We start from the raw sequence: 25,406 nt of genomic DNA on the forward strand, positions 1-25,406 counted from the left end.
TTTTTCTTGGGACTGTACTGTGAAAACTGATCATTTATTCCTGAACTTTATTTCCTGTATTTTAACTATGTATTTGAACACAAGAGAATTTTGCATTTCATTCAGTAACAATATAATTTATATTAAAAAACTGCTGAGAAAGGTTTTTTTATTTTGTTTTTTTTTTGTTTGTTTGTTTGTTTGGTTTTTTTTGTGGTTTATTTTGTTTATTTTTTTTAATAATAGAATCATAGAATTATTTGGAAACGTCTTTAGAAACCATCTAGTTCTAATCCCATTCCATGTGCAGTGATACCTTCCACCAGACCAGTTTGGTCAAAGCCCCATCCAAGAAGGCCTTGACCACTTCCAAGGATAAAATTTTAGTACCTTGAATAAATCAATTACCTTCCCTAAGCCTTGCTACCTCATTAGGTGTTCCTTGGGTGCTCTAAAAACCAAACTTTTCCAGAAAGTCATGTATTGGGGTGACAGACTGTAACAAAGCTGACAGCAAGAATGTTGCTGCTGGTTTCCAGCCTTTCATAGTTGTAATTAATTGAGTTGTAATCGTAGTGGAGTAGAGATGGGTTTTTTGGGGCACAGGAAGTAGTAAGGGAGCTAATACAGAGAAGCAACTCAGTAGGAATAGCCATTATTTTGACTTCTTCAACCTCCCTCCCTCCTTGGGTGTTTAGCTAGTTGTGTCAAAGGCCATTTGTGAAATGGGCAGTAGTGTAACCTTGGGTCAGACTTTTTATTAAAAGAGCTGTGTGAGAAAGAGCTGCTAGAAGCCTTGTCAGAGGTTTTCACCTCACACATCCTCAGAGAGCCCACTGGCCCAGGAGCTGCGTTTAAGCTCAGGTGCTTTCCTTTGTTGCATCACTGGACTATGTTTTTAAGTGAGTTGTGTCTGGATGTATGTCTTGTATATTGTTTTTCTGGCCTGACGTGGGGCCAGCCTTGTCTTTATGGACTTTCTTGATGACCACTGGTTTAATTTTTAAACATTTCTTAGTTTATTTGCTGGAACTGTGATCAACTGGATCTGCTGCTCATACTGAAGCCTACACTGCATGATCTGTATGACCCAGGCAGACTTCTGGAGCATTGTCACTTCCCTTCACATGCTTCAGCTTAAACTCAGAAGTCGCTGCCTTCAGCTGCAAATAAACCAGGCCTAGCCAGTTGTCATCACCACAAGTCACACTCGGTCCCTTCAGAGATGTAAAAAGCAGCTCAGGGTGGAGCTTTGTGGGGAATACTATGATTGCTGCACAGTGGTTTCCCCATGCACAAGAAATACATTTTGTGGGAGACCTTTTGACACTCTTAAGTCTTGAACACTTTGTTGTTGTAGCACTGTTTTTCTCACATGTATTATTTGCCAAGCTTTCAGCAGTTTCATGAAATTTCTGATATGTTGTTTTGGGTTTGTTTTTTTGTTTTGTTTTTTGTTTTTTTTTATTCCATGTTTTGCTTTCTGCCAGAATCATCACAATTGGTTTTTGGGGTTTTTTATTTTTTCCTCTTTTTGAATCCTTCATTTCTTATTGTTAATATGAGCAATAATGTTGAATTTTGCTCCTTTGTCTGAAAGTCAGAGAGCAAGCTGAAGGAGAGGAAGATATATTGTGAGAGGTAAGAGAAAGGTGACCTTATATAGAGGTCAAGAAAGGGAATGAGACAGGGAAAAGGTAATTACAGAAGTTAGATGGGTAAAAAATAATGAGGGATTTGGGTGAAATATAAAAGAAAGTGGAGGTAAATTATACTGGGGCTCAGAAAAGTGAAGCAGATGATTCTTCCATGATAATGATTGGAAGAGAAGGCCTAATATACTAATGTCCTGAATTCCAGTAATTTAAGATAGATCAAATGCTGTGTTTTTTGCATTTTAATTCATAGATGTCTCCTGGTTGTTTTTTCTCACACAAAATTTTTCACTGAAAAGGCATTAAAAAGATAAGTGTGCCCCATTGTGTTTGATAAGTAACTTTTGTTATTCCACCTCTTAGGCATTATACCCTCTTCAGCCAAATTTCAATTCTTCTTAAATTTTTAGTCCTTCTAACAGTGGCAAGTCCATTTATTTTTTTCTGAATAGCTGTGTATTCCATATACATTTATTACCTATATATCTATAGACATTCTGCAAGTCCTATTTGAGTATCAAGAAAGAGTTGTGGTTGGTTTATTGGGATTTTTTTCAGATTTATTCTATTTCATATTGTTATCCATAGTGCAGAATTCTTCAGCTCTTAGTCATGAGTTCTTTTGCATGACATCACCAAGTGGGGTTCATCTTCCCTAATTTTAGAGATTTGCAAAGTAGGTATTTCTATCATACCTTGTGATTCTGAATCCCCACAACAGAGAGAAACAGACCCCCTTAGACACAATTTATCTGACATGTTTGTATGTTTTTATATCTACTTTAGGATGAATTGACTCAAACCATAAAAGTGTCAATTTTTCTCACTAGAATATATCACAACCAGTTTAGATGAATCTAGCTGTTAAATAAATACCATTTTCATGTTCTAAATTAGATAGGCATCATAAAGAATAGGTGTAATCTATAACAGGTAGAAAAGTTTATAAATGTGTGCATCCACATACATGGGTCTGGGGAGCACATACATGTGCTCTGTGAAGTCTTTGCAGACAAAGAAAAGTGGTTAAAGGACAAAAGTTTAAAGACAGAACATACTAGTTGTATTTTTGCAAAGTGAATTGAGATCTTGTAAGCAGTCTCTCTTTCTTTGGGTCTAGAAGTGCAACCTACACTTTTTTTTTTTAACTTATCTTTATGTGGAAATTTTCACTAGTTTGAGCCTTCTGGGTTTGTATTTCAGATGTTTTTCCTCCTACTGTGTTGACACAAACAAAGTCCTTAAAGTGAACACAGCTGGAAGAATACTTCTTTTCTTTCTCTTCTGTGTATTTTTCATTATGTAGGTGCAAATTGCTAAAATAGTCCGATGTCTCTGACAGCCAGTCTACATTTTACAAATTACAACTAGTCTAAATGTAAATATAATGGAATCTGAAGCAATGCTAACTTTATGTAGTTTTCAATCTGTTGAAAGATTTCCTCTAGCTGTGTCCTGTTTTAAATAGGTGATCATAGGAAAGACTCAGTAATCAGTATAATCTATATGAAAATGCAGTTAAAATGAAACCAGTAGATTTGCTACTAATATCCCTATTTAGATTTTATTCACTTAACCAGTCATAGAGATGATAATGGGTGTTTTGACTGATTAGAGATTTCAGGATCAAGTCTATAGTCATTATAACTAATGTTTTCTAATTAACTAGTCATGCATAACAAAATAATTGGTCTATGCTATCGCTAACCTGTACAAAGCTCCCACTGTATGGTCATCATTAACAAAACAGAAATGTTGAACTAATTCAGGTCCTAAGGAGCTTAAAAACCTAAACAGGGAGAGAGTATAAAAACACTGGGATACATCAGAGAAAGCTACTTCCCCTTTTTATATAAAATACTAAAGGGATAAAACAGTTTTAAGACTTTTTTTATGTGATGTGATATTTGTGAGGAAATTAGCTTTGAAGAGGTTGAAAAGAGAGAGTGTGTCTCATTGGGATGAGAGGACAGGTCCTGACACAGATCATAAATGAGAGGCCTCTTGTATTCATATCATCCTAACTTTTTTTTTTTTTTCTTTTTTTTTGGCCTGTAAAGGCAACTTAATTTAATGAATTCCACAGGGAAAACCATCAAGCATTTTCCTAAAACTACCATGTAATAAGTGGCTTTTAATGATATTTGGAAGCAAAAACTGAAAAATAGAGATTGTTTTCTCAATTCTCATTAAAGGTGTATACCCAAAAGGTGTGTGCCTCATACATTTACTTATATGGTTGGTTCTGCATCAATTTTAGTGATTACTGACACTGTGCCATAATTACATTTTTTATTAATGTGTCAGAGCTGGTGCATAAGACAGATTTCCTTGTTCCTATGTCTTTCAGTTTCTTTGAAAATGAGTCCAAGGGGATGCAGTCTCAGCCAAGGACCATGGTAATATGAACCAGTGGCATGAACAAGACAGTAAAAAGCTTAATGCTGGCCATCAGTGTTGTACTGTAAGCAGACTTGCAGCATTTGCATTTTTAATTAAGTCGTTGTTTTGCCTGCTGACACTGCTCAGGACCTGTACCTAATGATGTAACTGTGCTTCCTGAGAATGTGATCAGCACATCTGCATCAAATGGTGAATTGTGTTGCTGAAAATCTCCATTTAACACATTCCTTCTAAAATCTGTGCATTCCTCTTGCCATGTTGTGCCTTTCCAGCTTCCTTGCTATAGCAGATATTTCTGAAGTTATTCTATGTCTCTGAATAGATCTGTGCTGCTTAACTGCTCCAACCCATTATATTATAAATTTGTTTCTTGTGTTTCAAATTTGTGTGCAGGGAATGTGTTTGGGGGGACTTTTTATATTCATGAAAACTGAAAACAAAATTGAAAGTGCTAAGAAAAATGAATATTGAGCTAATGTAGTCTATTTTTGCACAGAGCAAATATCAAGCTAATGCATAAGATTTATCCTCTATAGTAAATCAACAATATGTCTCATTTTAGGTTTCTCCTATGACTACTATTTTTTACTGCAGTATTCAGTCATGCTGATTTATGCCATACTATCCTGTGAATATTTTGCAGACTATTATCAATAAAATAATTTTATCTTTGGGTCCAGATGGAATGAGCTTCGAACACAAAGCAGACAGAGAGCATGCTTCCTGCCTCAAGTGTTTTAATCCTTGAAATAAATTTTAATCCTTGGCATAAAATGTGAGACAGGGACACAAGACAGCAGGGAGTGGAGGACTGGATCAGGAAAGGCATCAGCCAATTAACAAATTATTTTATGCTGTAAGGGCTCATGTACTCAATAAGATGGTTCTGTTTAACTGGAATGATTTCATTAGAGTCACGCCAGGAATCAGTTTGGAGTGTAGGACTGATCTAGGACAGTGAGCTCTGGCACCACAGAATTACTCAGGATGATTGTGAATAGAAGCAGCAGTTTCAGTAGTCCCATCAGACAGCCCACAAAGGAAATTGGAACAATGGGAGAGGACTGGTGATAACAGAATAGATAACAGGCTCTGGTCTCACTTCCTGCTGTTGAGACCAAGTCAGGAATAAGTGGCTGAAATCATCTTGTTTATTGTGGACCTCTACTAGCAGCAGCATTCCTGCTTTCTTAAGTCATGGAGTATTCCCTGTGAATAGTGCTAAAGACACTGACCTTTACTCTTATTGATTGATTTGTGGATTCTGCATAGAGGAACTTCCAAAAGTAAAATTAAGTCACTTGCAAGTGTTTTCCTTCTCATATGCAATACTATAGTTTAGATTTTTGATGTGGATTTTAGCTCAAATCAAGTGTAATCCAGACATGCTTTCAGTTCCAGTAATCAGAGCCTCCAACAAAGTACGAGTGAATGGATATCCAGATGTCCAAAACTTTGTCATATTAAGTTTCACAACATCGAATCATATATTAAATAGCTCCACATAAGCCTTTTTTCCTTTAATTTAGCTATTTTAATCCCAGAACTGTGTTTTAGATTGATTTGAGAAGTGTACTCTCAGTCTTTTGAGTTATTCATATGAAAAGTGTGTGAGTGTGTGAATGTATGGGTGTGTGTCATTTTCCACAAAAATTGAATTCCATTTAAATTCTGTAATGCTTTATGTTCTGCCATGGTGGTTAATACTTTCCAAGGAGGCATAGTGAAAACACTTGATAGATCAGTTGACTAAAAGTAGTTTTGGATACATCGCTGATATACTCTAATGTAGCTAATGTTTCTGAAAAATTGAAAGTGTTTTTTTATTTTTTTTTTAAACAATGCACATCTTCTTTGTAGACACCTGCATACTTTTTCTTAGAAAAAAAGATTTTTGGTATGACACAGTTCTCTGAGGTTGAGTTTTGGAAACTGAAATTATATTTATACTATAAATGTAACTTATATTATATTCTAGTTACATTTATGTTATATTCAAGCATGTTTAAATCAGGACAGCCATGAATACATATAAAAGGTAATTGACTGATATTTTGCATTGGCAGAAACAGAGTCTGACCCTTTACTGTGTGAAGGACATGTAAAAATAAAGGAAGTCAGCCATGTTTAAAAATATTTTTCCAGTCATATTTACTGTGGTAATGTGCTAGGGTTCACATGTACATAAAACATATATTTCTGATCAGTGTAGGAAGAAATAAGAGAATAGGGAGAAAGACAGTGAAAAACTTCTCATCTCTAAGGGATTGCTACTGATTCTGAAGTTCACCACTATTAATCGGTCAAATCTGCTCTTGATATTGAGAAATTTTTGTTTGAAACTTTATTCTGGTCTCATTTCAACTTCTGATGATAACCTTGAGTCTCTGACCTTGGAGCTGTCCAGTCTTGATTAAAACCATGCCAGCTATTCCTTACAAAATGTTGGAATATTCCAACATTTTGTAAGGAATAGCTGTAGCTATTCTAAAAATTGCTTCACTCAGTGATCAGCATTGCCTATGAAATCAAATTCATTAGCATTGCCCTGGGCTTTCATAATTCTCTGCATATCACATTCTGTTCCATAGTTTCACAGAACAGAATGCATTTCATTTCATTTTCCTTGAAAATTTACTTGGCCTAATATCTTGGCAGCAGTTTGCAAACTTGGCTAGGTAATAAGGCTGCCAGCAAGAATAAAGAACTGGTTTTCACTCTTCCACGAATAGAAGTAAATTTGCTAAATTGTTTTCTTGTTGTGATATCAGTCAAACTCATCTTTTAAACTTCATCTTAAGAAATTTTCGTGCAATTTGACCTCATAAAAATTGCAGCTAGACAATTTTAGAGTAAAGTGAGTTACAAATTATGGAAGTTTGGGGTAATTAATCTCATACATCACTTGCCAAAGATTTCAGTTGGTGCTGATCAGTAGTAAGCTCTGGGTGCATTTTCAAGGAGTTATAGTGTAGTTCACCTGTACTTATTAAGTAGCAGGAGTTACTGGAAGGTGTTAGGAACTAGATCAGGCAAGAAAAGATGATCGCAAAACTGTCTTCAGAAATTTAAATGATTTTAACTTGTCACTTATAGAGTCAAACAGAAAGATTTCATGACAGTTTGCTGCTGATTTTCAGTAGACATCAAAAGTGGTTGTTTTCTATTTGTTTGTTTTTCCTCTTGACAGGTGCAGCAAGTTACAACAGTTTTTATGTTTTTTGCAAAAATTTCTGCCAAGCTGTGAAGCCTGGAAAACTGAGGGTCCGCTGCAGTGTATGTAAACAAGGAACCCTGACGTTGGCAAGGGTAAGCTTTTTTGGATTTGTTTCAAGGTTTTGGGGTGTATGGAGATGACATATCTAGTATTTTCTATTTGCATACATATGGCTATGTATATATGTAGTCTTTTTTTTTTCTTGCTGTTTATAGCTGAGAAGAGTAGTTCAAAGGATGCTGAAAATTTCACTCACTTGTTTCTATTATTTGAAGCATATAAAAGGAACATGGTGCAGACTAGAGCTCCAGTCCTTGAAAGACATACTTAGCTCTTTATTTAAAGGACTAATGATTAACCTGATTGTATGCACAATCTATGCAACTACATATGTGCTAAAAAGATGGGATGACAGATGTTTATTCAAAGCTTGGAGCTGTTGTTAAGGCCTCAGAAACACCTGAATTCAGATCTAGCTTGTGACCATTATGGGCTGAGGCCAGAAGTTTTTGAACAGATGTGTAGTTGAGAATATTATCCTTCCAGCCCTGTTGCATTGTGTAAAGTCAAGGAAAAGTTATTGGACAGAAAAGTTATTTCTTGGACAGAAAACTAGAAAGAGATCTCTCAAGCTTGGTTTGCACCCTAAAATGAAAGAGTGTTGGGAAGTGAGTTGAATGTGCAATTGTGTAAAGTTTTGAAGGGTTTTTTCTTTTGTCTGAGTGCTGCTACATTTCATTGGATGTGTTACTGTTGAATGAGAGTTCTTCGTCTCTCCTTAATCCATGATAGTCAACCAGGTTTGTTATGTGAGAGGCTTAGGTTTTGAAGAAGACTGAGTCATACCATGCTATAATTTGCTTATAAGGAACTTTCATGTTCAGCCCATGTTCAAGTGTTTAAATTTGTCTTTTTGCTGTGGTTTAAAGTTTCCATTTTGTGTTCTCAGTGTAGCACGGTGCTTCAATATCTTTATATGTAATAGCACTGTAAAAAAATAACAATTAAAAACCCAGGTTCTATATTCTCCTTGAAAAGAATAAACCATACCATACTTATACACATCTAATTCAAAAAGCCACAACTACAATGCCCCTCAAGCTTTGTGTGAATTAACCAACTATCTCTGATTTATTTCAGAGGCTTCAGTGTTGCATTTTGGGGTGTTCCAGATGAACACATCTAAGGGGATTATTTTCTCTCAAAATTTGTATTCAAATATTGGTGATTAGTATAGACTTGAATCATATATAAAAATCAAGACAGAAGAGAAGACACCATTAATGTACATTTCCAATAGATAAAAACACAGAGAATATTGTATTCAGCTTGTATATATGAAGTCAGTGCTGCTGAAAGGTATTGTTTTTATCACTAGATGAGTCTGAATCTTAGAGATTCCATTGACATCACACAGCATTAGTCCTTTGCTAGACTCAGTGGCTTCCTTCAGCATGTCCACTTTTGGAAACGATGACTTTCACATATGTACTGTTTGATTTGGGATCATTGAATTCCTTGTATTAAGTAAACCTAAATACATTTCCAAACTTTTCAGCTTTTACAGAATCTACACTGTTCTTGGCTATGGAGACTTAAAAAAAAGCCTCAAAAAACATCAACCCTGCATTGTCTCCCAGGAATCCTCATAATTCCATGGTGGAAATGCTATTATAAGAAGTTTCAGTAGTGTACACCTATAAATAACTTCTGATTGCCTGGAATGTACATGGCATTCTTTTGGCAAATATGGGTTCAGTGACACAATAAATATATTCAGGCTGATAAATTCAATTGAATGAGAGATTACAGCTGCTTCTTCTTTCTATTAGCATATTTTACAGTACATATGAAAAGAAAGTGGCTGGAAACTTGTAGTGGAAGCTGTTCTAATTTTCAAGGTTGATTCAAAAAATCCCAGCTTTTAGAAGATTTGATAAGATACTTCAGCATAAAAGTACAGAAGAGGAAAGGGAGATATCTTCTGGAAAGTTTAAAATTATAATTTTATTCTGTTTTAGTTTTCAAATAATGCTTGGCTGTGAAAATAATTTGCACCTGAGATTCTTGTTACTTTCTCCCCAAAACAGAGAAAATCTGTTAAAATTCTTTTCTGCTCAAATTGAAGCAGGGCACAGTAGTTAGGAGCAGTGAGCATACTGTCCCTGCAGTTTGGGCTGGCAGTCCTATGGGCTTCCAAGGTGCAGTGTTTGCAATATGGGCACTCCTAATGTCATGAATGTGCTATGCAAGTCAGTTTGTTTTATAAACACACAGCATCTATCTCAGTCCTGTGGTTATAAAGAGTAGGTACAGATTTTTCATGTGCCTGCCCGACATTCTTTTCTGCTCCACTTTCCAAGGAGACAGACAGAAAATAGTTCCAGTTGGAGTGGCTTCTAATATCTCCTAAGACTTATTTCTTACTGTATAGAGACCAATCTGTGTTAAAGCCAGGCAGAAGTGTGTCTCTCACAGCAAGTGAGCTGTATTAGCCCTGCTTTCTTCAATGAATTGCAGTCTACAGTAGACAAAGTCTGCTGAAAAGGTTAAAAAAGTTCAAGTTAGTCTATTACCCCAAACCCTCTGTCCTTCCAATCCCAGAGGGCTGTACCAGTGATTGCCAATAGATATCCTCTCTACTGGCACTACAGTTATTCTCGTTTTATAGAGAAATTAGTTAAAATAAAGTTAACATCAACAAACTCTTAAAAAATCCTCTCTGTACCCTATACTACAGATCTGTCAGCAAAGCCACTTCTTTTTTTAGATCTCTTTTTTACCCCCAGTCTTGAATAACTGTGCCTGACCTTTACATGGCAACACAGCAAGTTTCTTTTGTGCTCAGAAGCACAGAAGCTCTTTTGTGCCTTAAGCACCAAAGCACTCTGTAAGCCAACATTTGTTACACTAAATCTTTTATTGAGATGAAAGTGAATACCTGTGTAAAACCTGCACAAAGCTTTGTGCATCCTTCACTTACTCTAGATGCTAATCCTTTGACTACCTAAGATACAAATGACCAGCCTAATTAAATTGAGCTTTCTTTTTTCATGGTGTGTTGGCTGACATTTAAAATATTACTTATTCATTTAAGTAGTCTTATTCTAAAACCATATTTAGCAGTCATGGCTATTTGCATAGCATTATTTTAATGTATGATGCTCAGATTAGATTTAGGATACAATATTTCTATGAAATTAAACAGTCCACTGTTTTTTATTTTTACCGAGGACATCGATCTAAATATTACATTCGTCAGTTTGTCACATTACAAATTTCATGACCTAATACTTTCTGGGGGATGTATGCAGGTTAATTTAGTTATAAGAAAAAATATCTGTAAAAACGCTAAAAATAACTGTAAAAATATTGCATCTCCCTAGTTTTTCTAATTATCAAGCACAAAATATATCTGTAAAGATTGGTATGTGGGAGTCTTGTGTAGGCCTACCAGTAAGTTTTTTCATATAGCTTGAAAATGTTAGTAGCTATAATTCAGAAAACTAGGGCATTCCTCTTTCCAGGAAAGAGAAAAAAAAAATAAATAAAACCTACAAAACAAACAAACAAACAAACAAACCACCCAACAACAAACCAAACAACAAAGGAACAGAAATTTCAAAATAAACAAACAAGCAAAAACCCACACAAAAAGGTCTGATAAGAGCAGTCACATTTGCAGTCCTTTGGGAGCTGTAACAGTGTTAACATTCACAGTGTTAGTTCTCTAGTGAAAAGGAAACTGCGTGTCTGTGAATGGAAGGCTAGATTCTGAGAACTGATTTGCACCAAGCTATACACAAACCCACACTTTCCCAGTGTATCTGACTCTGTGTGTACTCGTGGTAACAAAAGACAGGAACATCTGATTTGGTATCTGTCATAATTCAGAATTCAACCAGAGTAAGAGTCTGGATTGAAGTGTGACAAATAGACTTTGGGGCTCCCTGTTCAGGCACAGGTGCTATGGTGAGGCCATTTCTACTCTGGGGACTCATCACTTCGTGATCATTCTTCTTCTCATGTCCTTGCTAGTTAGTACTGAGTTTTCAGTATATCATTCAGCACAAGCACCAAAAGAGTGTCATAGCTCCTCTATACTTTGCAAGCATTCACATCATTATGTCAGATCTTTTCAGACATGGGGAGTTACATTCAGATCTAACTCCCTGAAGCTGAGATGAGATTTAGTTTCTGTCACTTACAGCACATCTGATGCATACTGTCCCATTGCTGTCCCTGCCCTCTGTGCTCCAGAAAAGCCTCCTGACTTCACAGGTTTTATTAAACTGTCTCTGCCACAGAACTGCTCTTACATTGTTTATCAAATTAAGGATGTTGCTTACATCTATTTCTTTTCACCTTAAACCTAACAAAGAAATGGACATTTGCTGAATTTTGTTTCTCTGGAACCATGAAAGGCTTGTGATTTGGGTGGTTTGTCAGCATAGGCTGTGTGGTACATCACAGTTTTGCACAAGAGTCTTCTCAGTGCCTTTCAGTGACTGATAAACAACAGGTCATAAATGGTGTTAGTGGTCTTCCTAATAGATGATAGTACAGTGTTGGGTATTTAATACTTTCATATTTCCTAGGAAGAGAAAGACCTGTAACACTGTAATTTGCTTTCAGTTATTTCCTAGCTCTATTTAAGCTATTTTAGTAAAGTGTTTTATTTTTGATTAATGTAAACTTTGCTCAGATTTTGCAATAATATAAAATAAAAAGGCAGTTTACTTTTTATCTCTGTTTTTTTTTTTTTTTGTTTTTTTTTTTTTTTTTTTTTTTTTTTTTTAATATATCATTGTAAAACTCCATTGTAAAGCTCCTTTGAGGTCACTTTTTTTTTCCTGGAATTAATTGCTTGTGTCCTCCCATAGTGACAGAGAAAGGATAGAGTACTGCTTACTGCATCAGAGCAAGGCTGACTGAAAGAAAACGGGACAAGTAGCACCTCTGAAATTATGTAGTCCTTACTGCTGCTGAGTCAACTTCTCCCCTCTGATGATTACACTACTGGGGTAATATGGCAAACAGATTAGAAAAAATCAAGTTTTCCTTTAAAGGTGAACTTCAAAATAAACAGCCACTGAAGTGTATGTGAAAAAGTGTGATCTCATTTACAGACTGGGAAGATATTAAAAATGTGATTGAATTCTTGAGAATGGGTAGCATAGGTATTTGTCTCTCCAAAATTACAGGTGTTCTGGGAGGATACAAATATTTTTGATATATATTATAGCTTACACATGACAAATACTATATGTTAAAATACTTCTATTGAATACTGTGCATAAAAAAGTTACCTGTAATGTGTGACTCCTTGGTCAAACTAACAAATGTGAAACAACCATTTATTGTTGGGCTCCTGCTAATGAATGTCTAATTACAAAACAAGCTTAATTTCCCTGCATTTGGCTGACAGAAGTAACATTCAAGGGAAATTACATGTATTCAGTATATGTGCTTTTTTCTGCATAAATAATGGAAAATGCCTCAATTCTGACATCTAAATTGCCACCACTGGGCACTGATGTTAATGCTGCCTTGAGAAGACTAGGCCAGAGAAAATAAGCTCTTGGAACAATTTTTCCCATGGTTTCCACAGAATCAGGAAATCCTTTTTTATTAGTTATATTAAATCAGCACTATTAATTGTAAGCCTAATGTTTTTTCCTAATGAACCAGTGTTTTTTGAGAGAGAGGGAACATCTTAAATACCAATGCATTATTCTGTTGTTTAGGCCACGCCCAGCTATGCCAGGATTCCAGAGAGAAATCAGGCAATGTTTTGATCTTCTTGCTACCTGCTGCACAGGGAAATGTACTCTTTTGTGCACTCATTTCTCTTATGAAGTGATCTGATTGTAACAGGGATGCTGAATGTGAGCTGCTGGGACTGCCATTCACACAAGGAGTTCATGTCATCCGCTCTTCCTTATTGTTCTCACATTGCTTGCAGTGACTTGGTGCACAGCATCAGCATTAAACAAATTCAGTGCTGAGCTGACTCCAAATTTGGAATTGCTGATAGAACTTCCCTAATGATGATTGCAGGACGTCTGCAGGTCTAATTCTGCCATTGCTCATCAAGTGTCTTCATTGCTTTTAATAACATAGATATCAGGGGGAAAAATAGCCAACCCCCCCCAACTAACAGGATATTTCCTGCATTCTGTCTTTAAAAGTCTCTTTTCTTTGATGATATGTTAGATTTTCCCAAATCCAGATGCATGTTGAGGAGGCTGCTCCAACAGATATTCTTCTTGGGCCCTGTTTAAGATACAGTGGCACTTACAGAAATAAGAAACCTCAACACTGGATGGCTGAAAATTATTATTTTACAACAAATTTTATTCTTTCTTCTCCACTTCTCTCTTTGGCTCTAAATCTCACTTCATTCTGAACCTCTTAAAACACAGCCTCATTCTTGCACCTGTCTCACATAGTCACGATGCCATTAGGGATGTTTTCCAAAATGCTCAGCTCCATCTGAAGAGAACAGTTGGGAGGATTCAGAAGACTTGACATGGTTTTATTCAGGCTTTTAGCTACCTCTTTCATTTATTTTAAATATCTCTTAAGAAAAATTTCATTACACTGGACATAAATTGTAATATACAGTAAATGAAAACAGATACTTGATTTATGAAAAAAAAAAAATCTCATCCATTTCAAAAGATAGGAACAGCAATTCTTTCATGCAAAATAAACTTGGCTAAAGAAACAGTTTTGCCTCTATGTTGAAAAAATAATGTAAGTTCTTTTATTTTAATAGGATAAGAGAGTATATTTTAACTCAATTCTATTAGAAACTGAGATATCTGTGCATGATTTATAATATTTATTGCAGTATGTGTTTTCAGTGAGGTTACACGTTATAAAGTGTCTTAAAAGCTAGAAAAAAATACCATCGGAAAGAAGGAAAATTACTTCAGTATTATGTACTGCTTCAAGTCATGCTGTGAAATAAAACTGCCTTTTAATGTGAAGCCTAGAGTGAGTTTCTCCAGCCTGGGTGACAACAGTCATAAATGCAAAGGAAAACAGTTAGCAAATTTACTTTCAGATAAGACTTTTACATGAGTTTCTGAATCAAATGTCTAATAAACCCTTTTGCGAGAGAGGATAGATTTATTCCTAGTAATACAGATGGTGTTAAGTGTATCTTGTCCTTGCTGTGATATCAGGAAGCACAGACTCACAGAATGGTTGCGGTTAGAAGGGAGCTCTGAAGGTCATCTGATCCAACCCTCTCTGCTCAAGCAGGGCCACATGGAGCCATTTGCCCAGGACCATGTCCTTTTGAATATCTCCAAAGACAGAGACTGCACAGGCTCTCTGTTCAACCTGTGCCAGCACTCAGTGACCCTCACAGTACAACAGTAGCTCCTTATGCTCAGGCAGCACCTCCTGTGTTTCAATTTGTGCCCATTGCCTGTAGTCCTGTCACTAGACACCTCTGAAAAGAGACTGGCTCTGTCTTTGTATTCTCCCTTCAGATATTTATACAAGGAGGGGAGATCACCACTAATGTCTGTTTCAGCATATCATGGAAGGCCCTTGACTCATAAAGAATACCATGCTCAAAGTAACACTTGTTTTGTGAAAAATATTAGCTGCTTTTGAATTTTTTTCATGTAATATTGCACATTCTCTGAATGTATAAATGTAGATCACATGTAGACTTTAAACTCTTTCACTTTTATAGGTCTTGTGGTCTTTCTATTAATGTTGTGTCTTTTTGTTTAGATGTATACCTTTTGGGAAAGAAAAAAAAAGGGGGGGAGTACTAACAGATTGATAAGTAAGCCTTATTCAACTTTAGTTTGGGGGGCTCTTTGGGGTCCCCTCTTCTTGGGGGCAGAAATGTGACAAGAGAGGCAATGCTCTTTCCCCCTGCTTGCATATTGCACCCACAAACGTGTGTTGTTCTCCAGGGAACCGAAAAGTTACATATGAATCTTTGGCAGCATTGCTATCATTGTCTAACTACATGCAAACTACATTCTCTCCATACAGTAATTAACTCCTCCTCTCACAAAGAAGGACCCTCTTTCTACAGTTTCTTAGCCTTTTATGTTGAAAGGAGATACAATGAATATTCATCAGCATTCTAGATATTAGAGCCATAGTTGCATATGTCGGTAAGTCCTTCTTGATCCCTCCTGAATCCCCTTTTCTGCTCAATAAGACCAAAATATGTGCTGTGGATGTGTTGCTGGAATGTATTACAGTAGAAAGAAATCATGGGATGTGAGGATGTGATAGTGGGCTCTTTTTTTTTTTTTTAATATGGCAGCTGCCACTGAGATTCAGATGTCCCTGTGCATAGCTCTCCTAATTTGCTTTCTTTATTAAAGAACAGCCAAACTTCTGTCTACCCAGTATTACTCCTTGTATAGCTGTGGGTACAAAGAGATCATGCTCACACTACATTACTTCAACATTTTTGATAATGATGAATATTAAACAACTCTAAAGGGTTGGTAATTTTCATCCTAGTTTTTAAGATGCTGGAATAGCTAAGGCACCAGCTGGCTTAGGAGGAAAAAAAATATATTTACTTAAGGTATTGTAGTAGCAGAAGTAGCAAATGTCAAACTATTTTCTTACAAATGTACCTTCATCTCCATTAAGAAACTGGTATTTTCTTAATAACAATAATGATCATCATCATAATAGCAATTATGATTATTATTATTAAAGTTATTGATAATTTTTAGTAGTTAATTTAAAACACAGTAAAGGGACTGTTTACCTCTAAAAGAACTATAAACAGGCATTTTTTCTAAGTCAATGTGGAAGAAATCTTTACATTTAGAATGTCTCAGCTTGTGCTGTTTTTCCTAGTTGAGGACTGAATTATTCAATAAGAAGGGTTTGGGGTACTTAAGCATTATGTAAGTAAAACTCAGACATCTCTAACTAAAAAAATTAGCTGATTTTAAGTTACATTGATTAGACTTGTTTGGATAGGTTTGTGATCTAAAGGTACTAAGGTCAAATTCATTAAACCTTTCTTCAGAGCTTCATTACTATAAAGCATCTATTAACATGATGGAGCCAAAAACAGGGTACTTATATTGATTTGACTTTCTTGGCAGTGGTGTGTGGTGTTCTAATGAGGGTTTTCCCCTTCTTCTTGGGTGTAATGACCAGTTAACAATCCACAAATAAATTCTTAGTACTTAGGAAAGCTTTTCTGCTACAAGCAACTGGATAGAACAAACATCCTTGGTCCCCTGTAGTAATTGCATATGTTTAAAACTTGCTATATGATGCAGAAAAAAGAGTTTAGTGGCATATCTTGAATGTAGAAGGTGTTATGTTTTTTGGAGTAGTTTTCAAATATCATAAATGCTTCTGTGTTAAGAACTCGATTATCTTAGGAGTCCAGTTCCTTTTTTAAAAATAACTATACAAATATACATGTAACACTGAACCCTGAAAATTTTCTAGGCTTTGTTTGCACATTGTCATAAAAAATAAGTGAAGAGAGGATCAGTGGTATATTTACTGAAGTTTGACCTGCATGTGTGCATCAGCTTTTTATTATCTGATGGTGGTAGAAGAACTTCACATGTGTTTTGGATATTTCTGTGCACCCCCAAGTTTTAGATTTTATTGGTTTAAAAAAAAAAAAAAGAATTCAGGTTTTAGTAATTAATATCAGTATGTTCCACATGCCCTTATTTCCATAAGTACAGTCAAAAAAGTCAGTTCAGTTGGCAGAAGTTACCTATTTCACAGTAAGGCACTGCATTTTAGCTGATGTCTCAGGTTCCTGTAAAGAGCACCAAGAGATATTTTTGCTGGCTTTCTTCTGCTTAGCTCTGCACATATCTTGCCAGATGAAAACACTGCTGCCTCATCTTGACTCAGGAGTGTTGCAGAGGAATATTTGTAACTTTGAAAAAATGACCAGAGATAGTAATATTTGTCTGTTAACAATATAGATGGTAGGGCCTATTCTCAAAACATAAAAAATGTATTTCCCTAAAGTGTGTTTGTTCTTGCTCACACTGCAGATTGCCTGTCTTGTCATACACTCTGTCCTGTGTGTCTAAGAGGATGTACTATTTTGCACTGTCCTCATCTGAGCAACATGTGCTTTCTGGATGTTCATACTATCTGTGCATATTTTGACTTGCTTGATTTGAAAAATTTAGTTTCAGATGGAGAAAATGAATTCCTCTGAAGTTAAGTTTTCCATTTCAGTCAGGTCTAATTGCTTTTTTATTTTTGAACTAACAAACTGGGCAAATAGGCAGGAATGTGTTTAACCCAAGGTTTTTCTAGTGTTTTAGGTGGTGCTTAAGAGTGGGAGAATAATTTTGTTTTAATATGCAATCTCTTCTGAATCTGTAGTTATATGTGCTTTAGTTCAGGTCCAAAACTTCCTAGCTTCTTCTATATGTGGTTAGAAATAATTTTATTCAATTTTTTCAAGAAACAATCACTGAAATGAAGGGCTTTCTGGTTACTTGCATGAGTCTTGAGCCTCATGGACCTTTCTGTTGAGGTCAAATCACCAGTTTGTGTCTCTGCCTGAAGGAAATGTGACAATACTTTTGGTGAGAAGCAAAACAGATTTCAAATAGTACAGTCTGGTGCCATAAGAATAAACAGCTTCTATATGCATCTCCTGTCTTATAGGATATAAATTAATTCAGTAATTTGTAAGGTGACAAATTGAGGGTTGTTTTTATTCTGGAGTAATAGAAAAGGACACTCTGTGGTTTTGTACTTAAAATTCTTTAAATTCTTAAAAAATTATTTTCTTAAAATTCTTTAAATATTCTTAAAAGGAAAACAAACAAAAGCCACAATACCAATTTATGGAACCAAGGATGCTTTCACTATGCAACAGTTTAATTTATGTTTTCTTTCACTTTTTTTTGCTTGTATTTTAGGCAGTGTGTTTATTATGTGTTATTATTCATGGTGGGTTTTTTTGGTATAAGACCACATCATAATATACCATCAGTTCTTGATGGTGATGTACAGATTTATTTATTGAGGATGGACTTTAAAAATAAACTAATATTACCTCACTCTCTGGCTTGGAAGAGCATCCAAGACTTTTTTTTTTCATTTTTCCCTTAATTTCCCTACAGGTCTTGACATCATGACAAGAATGGGTATTTATATTTAATGTGTATTTATAATTATTCAGTTGACACCATCATATGTTAGACCTGATTTCCTCCTATCCCTGTGGCCAACCCAACTGAGGGGAATGGAGGATGGGGCAGTTCAGATTCTAGGCCGAACTGGGATCAGAAACAAGAGCTCCCTCTTTGGTTCACTCTTTGGTTCTCTGTCCCCTTCTGTCTCAGTGCTGCTTTTTTTTTTTTTTTTGTTTGTTTGTTTGGTTTTTTTTGGTTTTTTTGTTTTTTTTTTTTTTTCTGGTTTAAGAAGCTGTTTCCAGAAATTCAGGTCCAATGGCGAGGGCTAAGCTTGCTAACTTTGGCATTTTTGCAAAGCAATAATTTAAAGAGGAAAATGTAATTAATGAGCTTTATTTACTTCAACTAGAATGAAGTTGCTAGATTAAGGTTCTTGTAACACTACAAATTTTGTTGTTTTATTTAAAATGTTAGTACTCTGCTGGAAATAGTTTTCTTCAGTTTGACTCTTATGTTTCTCTTCTGCTTTTATTTCTTTCTGGCATATTTCAATTTATATATTCTGTTGAATATATAAAGAATTGGCACTTTGTAGCTTTCCTATTTGAATTTTAACTTTGTGTGGTAAGCAAAGTCTTCCTGTATATTTCAGGGACGTAACATGGGTAGATACAATCCATTTTTTCCTGTATTCTCAGATAAAATAAATTAGGGGGCCTGAGTGGTTTTTGTTTATCTTAGGTGACAAGGGGAGAAAAAAGGTGGGAGAGTGAAAATCGTTTATTTTTTGCCAGTACAGATACTCATTTTGTGCTGGCTGTATATGTTGGACATGCATGGACAGTAGCATGTCACAAGAAAATTAAGCAAAAATTGGTATGGCTCCTGTTAATTTCTGATAAAATCATTATTATTACTTCCTCATGCAAAATTTGTTGAATGCCAGCTCGTCCATAACTATAATAAAACCAACTAATGCATAAATGACTTCTGTCAATTTTCAATAAAATTTTAAAACTTGATATGACAGGAAGGAATGCTAAGAGGCAACCAAGTGTATAAACACTAAATAAAGGACTATCTTTATTTGTGAAGAATCCATTCCAGCGAGAAATTGAATCGGGGGCTTCTCTCAAAAAAGGGCTACTGTGGCTAGTGAGCCAAATCAGTGCCTGATTTTACTCCCTTTTCAGTAATAGGGTTATGTGAGACCCATAAACAATACACCGATGAGAATAAATGTAACTGAATGCTTTCCCTCCTCTTTAAAGATTCATCTCCAAACAGTCAAATTCTGATTAAAACTGAATATGATCAAGCATATTAGGAGTAATGCACTTCATTTATTAGAGCATATTCTGTGAGCAGCCTGACCTCTCATCTGGAATTTTTTTCTTGCAATGAGGATTTTCTGTGCAAAGCACTTATGTATGGAGTATGTACATGCTCCATATACAAAATATATAAACACTCCATATAAATAATAACTCCAAAACAATATATATGCCATATATAAAAAAATTAAATGCATAAAATGGTAAATCCTGTATTTATTGTTATTTTAACTGAAGAAAGAAGATTTCACCCAAAAACAGCTGGTCCAGAATCTGGTCTATGCCAGTATTTTAAGTCATATTGAGGTTAATGATAAAGAAAAGATCAAAAACCTTCATGCCATTAATACTGACTTTTAATGAGTTTCGACAATTTGTAGTTAGTAATTTGAGAAAGTAGACCTGTAAGGAGTTAGGCTGCAGCAATCTTGGCACTAGTTTACAGTAAATAGAATCATCCCACTTAGAAAACAATTTGCATTAGACATACCTGTCTGTATGTGCTTTAATTATACATAAATGTTCTCCAATTATACATAAATCCAAAAGCTGCTGGTAAAACCCAAGGCAGTAGGTTAACTTCTGGGAAAGGCTCTTTTTAATAAGCAAACTCTAAGCTTCCTGTATTGTTAGGAATTTAAGAATTTAAACTGTCTCAGAGTGCAAAATGTTTCTGCAAATCCTGTGTCTTAGGCAAAAAAAGGACAAGTTTTGTAGCAACTGGTACAGGACACACCAAAAAATAAAATAAAATAAAATAAAAAGAACAGAAAAAGAAAAGAGAGAGATAGTGAAGAAGAAAAACATATGGATCTGCTCCTTTTCAAATGCAGATTGTTGAGGCTGGAAGTCTACCACTTAGTCACTCTGTTCTCCCTTTGACCATATGGTTGCAAAATCTAGTGGGATGATGTAAAAACCCTAGTTAGCCTCCTGAAAACAAGAGATAGTAGAATAAAGTGGGGAAAGGAAAGGATTTCTTTTATTAATTCCTGCTGTTATGCAATATTTAATATGATTTATTGTCAATAGCTCTGATATGTTGTGAAATCTATATGTGTTTCTTGAAATTTGACTCAGTTAATATCTTTGTTCTTGAAATATATGAGGTGCAATCTCTAAGTATGCCTTTACAGTTAAGATGAAATGACAAGGCTTTTTCTATCTTCTTCATACAGAGCTAAAACTCAGCAGAATGTAACACACCTAGTAACAAGATATGTCATATTTATATAAAAACTGGGAGACCATATGTAAAAAAATAAGTTATTTTGTGGTCCATCACAAGCTTATGTCGACTTCAGCTATACAGCTAAAATGTTGATGAATTTACTGGCAATAGGTCTCCATTTGAAACGAAGAAGGACATGACTGTCTTTAGCAACTCCTTGGCTGTCCTGCTTTCACTTGGCAAACAAGACTCAAGAGAGGAGGGATAATGCAGACACAGATGAGGACTTTTTGAGGGTGGACAGGGGGAACATAGTTTTGTGTCTGTGTGAAGTACCTTTCCTATGGGAATCATGAGGGAAGAGGCTTCTCAATTTGTCACCACCAGATGCAGCACATCTACACCGGAATAAAATTTCAGACTGGGAATGAGTGGAGAGAATCACTGGTCTCTTTTGGAGAAATAGCAACTGATAGGTAAATTGAATTTTAAACAGCACTTTCTTGGCTTCAACTATGTTGTTTTAGAGTTCAAGTCTAGTTTCAGTATAGTGTAAAATCAAGTAAACAATAAGATCCATGCAGTGTAACTTTGCAGGAAGTCACACTGGCTGAGACACTCCTCAGGCACCAATCTCTGTGTGGGAGGCCTGACTGACACTGATGCACAGAGATTCACAACTTTTAACAGGGATGTTCTATAAAAAACAAGAATACAGATCTCTCTTTATTTTAACATTATATTATGCCTACTCATGGTTTGAAAATCATAGTGCCATTGTAGATAGGGTCTTTTTATGTATTCATCAATATACTCTATTTCTTCATGGTTAGTTAATATATCCTGTAAAAATATTAGAGTAATACATTTGTTCTAGTGTTTAGTAACCAAGCACAGTTATCTATAGACTTTGAAAGTTCATAAAAAGCAGGTGGTTTATTCTCTCACTTATAACTGTTTTACATTGAAGCAAAACTTTTAGACCTACAATACTTGACTTGAGTGAAGTTATGCTTAACCCTTAGCCATAAAAGTTAAAGGAAAATTAAGTCTCCGTGAAAAATTAATCTTCAAAAGTTTTACACTCCCTTTCATCACCTTTGGAAATTTTAATGGCTGAAGTAAACCTTTCCTGCCTTTGTGTTGTGGTAGAAACTTTCCATCATGTTTTTCTATCTTTTTAATAGGGTTTAGAAAATAAAAGTATTTGCTCCAGCAGTTACTCAGCACCATATCAAAGACACAAACTACAGACTACTACTTCTGGGACTGCTGTGTCCCTGTGCGGACTGGTTAAAGAGAAGATCCCGTTTTTTAAATTGACCTGTTTGATACACAAGTGTTATCAGTTCAGATGCCAGTAGCAAGGATGGAATTGAAAATTCCTCTTGTGAGAAAATAAGTCTGTCATTAACTATGCTAAGAGATTTACAAAGATGGTAATTTAGTCTCCTAAATTTTGATTCCTGTCACCACCTGTCTGCACTAGAATTTGGGGATTCATTTTAATTTTCTAGCCTGTTGTTTGCCAGTGAGATGGTCCTCATGAATTATAGAAGAGAGCAAAACTTCATCCCATGTTGGTGGTTACCAGTGGAGCTTCCTAACCCCTGTGACACACCAACCTTGGTGCTGAAGGATCAGCTGTTAAACACTTTCTTAAGATGCTGTAAATCCCAGTGTAAAGTACATCTGTCAATGGTATTGTAATTGTTTTCATTCTTCTCCCCAGGCCCAAGCATATTACTTTCAGAACATGTGGTTTCCTTCAAGAGATAAAATACCATAATGCCAAATTTACTCCTGTTCTTTCTGTATTACCACTTCTGCTCTTCAACATTCCAGGAACTTTTGTTTCACCTCTTCATGATTTAGGGACTTAAGGGAAAAATATATGTATTTATTTATCCAAGAAGATTCTTTTTCTCTCTTGGCGAGATAAAAGGGTAATTCTTTATAGGCGTTTTACATAGTCTTTTATTTGCACAGTATTTTTCTTTCTAAAGGAAAATGTTTAATACTCTGGGTATGGATATAAGAGCATTCATGGGGAGGGAGACATAAATTCAAATATTGAAATGCATTGTGGGATGAGGGAGAGATATCTAAACCACACTCCATACACTTCTTCATTGCAGACTGTAGTAGATTGACTGTAGGACTGCAAATAAACTGAAGTGGGCTTTAAACTTGCTAACTTGGACCCCATAGGCAGAAGATCAGGAACTCAGTACTGGCTAGCTAACCCCACTTCTCTGGTATGTTTGTAGGCCCTGATGAACAAGTCCAGACCAATTTGCCCTGTCTGAACTTCTACCAGTACCTAACATAGCCCTTTATTTCTTACCACTACAGTTCTATTGTAGAAATAAAGCCTATTTTTTTATGAAAAACAGAGTAGGAACTTCAGCATTCCATTACACAGGATGAGCAGGCAGTTCTTTCCTGTTTAAAGTTTCAATTAGAAGTTGATCAATTAATTAAATGCACTTTATTGAATTCAGTTACATTTTCTCAGAGGGATGGAGCCCAAGGAGACTTACAGACTTATAGGAAGTAGAGTTACAGGTTATGACTCAGTACTTTGGCTTAGACTCTTCACTGATCTCCTTCAGCAGAAAAGCATGGATTGAGTCCTTGATTGCTCAGTATTAAAACCTGTTTTTCTCCCTATTTAGGCACTGAAAAATTTTACTGACATTTTTTTATTTGATGTTTTTATATAGTGACCAGGTGTAAAAGCAAAGGGACAACAGAGAAGTTGGAATTGCAGGAAGTAAAGGGATAGCTGTTGATAGGCCTAAATAAAAGTGAAATGCCTTCACTTCTCCTTTCCTTCTACCATTCCCTTCTTTCCCCACTGGTGACTTCTGAGGTCTCATTTATTTGTTCCAAATTTTTCTCTCTCAGCTGTCTGCATTTTATTTACAGGCAAAGTAAACCATCTTCATTTACTTGCACTGATTTTGCTTTTGCTCTGGTCTCAGAATATAACCTGGCTAACCTTATATGTTCACACAGGAGTATATAATTTATGCACATGTTGTAATGCTTGTCCTAAAAAGTGACAGATATGTGGTAACTATTATAGATGTTAACATTTTGCAGAAAATATGCAAATATTGTTATTTCATAACAAACTGGTAGTCAAGACAGAAGCTTGTTTTCAGAACCCAGGCTTTTGTTAATAAGCAGTTCTTTCAAAGCCAGATTTCTAAAAATAAGGCTCTCTAGTCAGAAAATTTCAACTGTAATGCATTATAAAAAAGCATGCACAAGAGAGTAGCAAAGGAGATTTGGGTTATGTTTTTTTTGGTTTTTTTTAATATTCTATCTCTTACTTTCATTTTTCTCAGGTTTTAATGTGTAGTTGTAATCAGGAAAGAAAGGAGAAAAACTTCAGTGTATTGAGTACTGAAGGAAAAAACAGAAGCAAATGCTTCTCGAGTGAGCTTACTGCTTTTTAATTAGTGCCTGTGGGAAGATACTTTGCTGTAGCAGTGCCATTTATACTAGTACTATCTTGCAACAGTGATGTGCAAAATGTTTCCCACTTCTCCCACCATCTTGTATAGCCCCAGAGCAGACATTCATAAATAAGTAATGGAAAAGGTAGGAAACAGACTCAGCCATGCCTGTTTTGCTGATGCCTGACCAAGGGGGAAAAAAAGAAGGAAGGTACAGAGGAAGATGAAGAGTATGTACTTCATAAATTCACTGTAACAGCTGTTCTATGAAATGCTGGGATTTGCTATTCCACACAGCACAGGATGAAGACAAAACTTGCAAGACTATATTTCTCTGCGTAATGAGGGAGGCAGCCATGCGGTTAAATAATTTGCTTTCTCTGGGACACTGCTAGGTTCTTTGCTTCTGCATTTAACTGCTCTCAGGTATCAGAGTGTCATTCTCACCTTCGCTATTATAATTTTTCCCCTTGTACTTCCTGGTAAATGGGGAGTTTACAGTGGAGCAGCTGCTGGTAAAGACATTGACCTAAAATAAAGATGCCAGTATCTTACAGTTGCTTGAAGTCACTTCAAAGTTCTTGGTACAAGAAAACAGAAACAGTGGCAGGTTTACAGCTGTTTCCTCAGGAGCTGTTTTGGAAAATCTTACTAGATTTGTGCATGGCTACTGGAGTTTGCCTGTTCATCCAACTGAATTTCCAAAGATAATCTTAACTCTTCTACAAAAAGTGGATTAGAGTGTTGAGAAAATAGGATATTCTCTCTGAATTTTTCTTATACAAATACAAACTATAGATAAATAAATTTATAAATGTTTTAAGATTTTGTATAGGAGTAAACATTGAGGGTTTTTTTAATAGAGAATGAAGTTACTAGTAAAAAAAGAGTTTGACATCTTATGTTGGTGAGTTGGACAAAAGTCATCAGTATAACATTGATTTTACTTCAAAATAAGTCAGCTTTTTGCTTACAAAAGTATTTTGCAGTCTCTTGTTGCTGAAATAAGACAACATGCAAAGTGTGAAAAATCCCTGCCTTGTAT

The 25,406-nt window shown here is 35.6% G+C and overlaps 1 protein-coding gene across 2 annotated transcripts in view; it reads left to right on the forward strand.

Annotated features, from left to right (window-relative positions):
- PRKN (parkin RBR E3 ubiquitin protein ligase) overlaps positions 1 to 25,406 on the forward strand; it is a 683,121-nt gene that overhangs the window by 232,092 nt on the left and 425,623 nt on the right. For both annotated transcript variants that reach the window (XM_068185226.1, XM_068185225.1), the window contains exon 4: positions 7,228 to 7,346. In XM_068185226.1, the coding sequence (XP_068041327.1) occupies positions 7,228 to 7,346 (119 nt within the window). The remainder of the gene's footprint in view (positions 1 to 7,227; positions 7,347 to 25,406) is intronic.

Source organism: Anomalospiza imberbis, chromosome 3 (genome assembly GCF_031753505.1).
Source record: "Anomalospiza imberbis isolate Cuckoo-Finch-1a 21T00152 chromosome 3, ASM3175350v1, whole genome shotgun sequence".
Classification (NCBI taxonomy): domain Eukaryota; kingdom Metazoa; phylum Chordata; class Aves; order Passeriformes; family Viduidae; genus Anomalospiza; species Anomalospiza imberbis.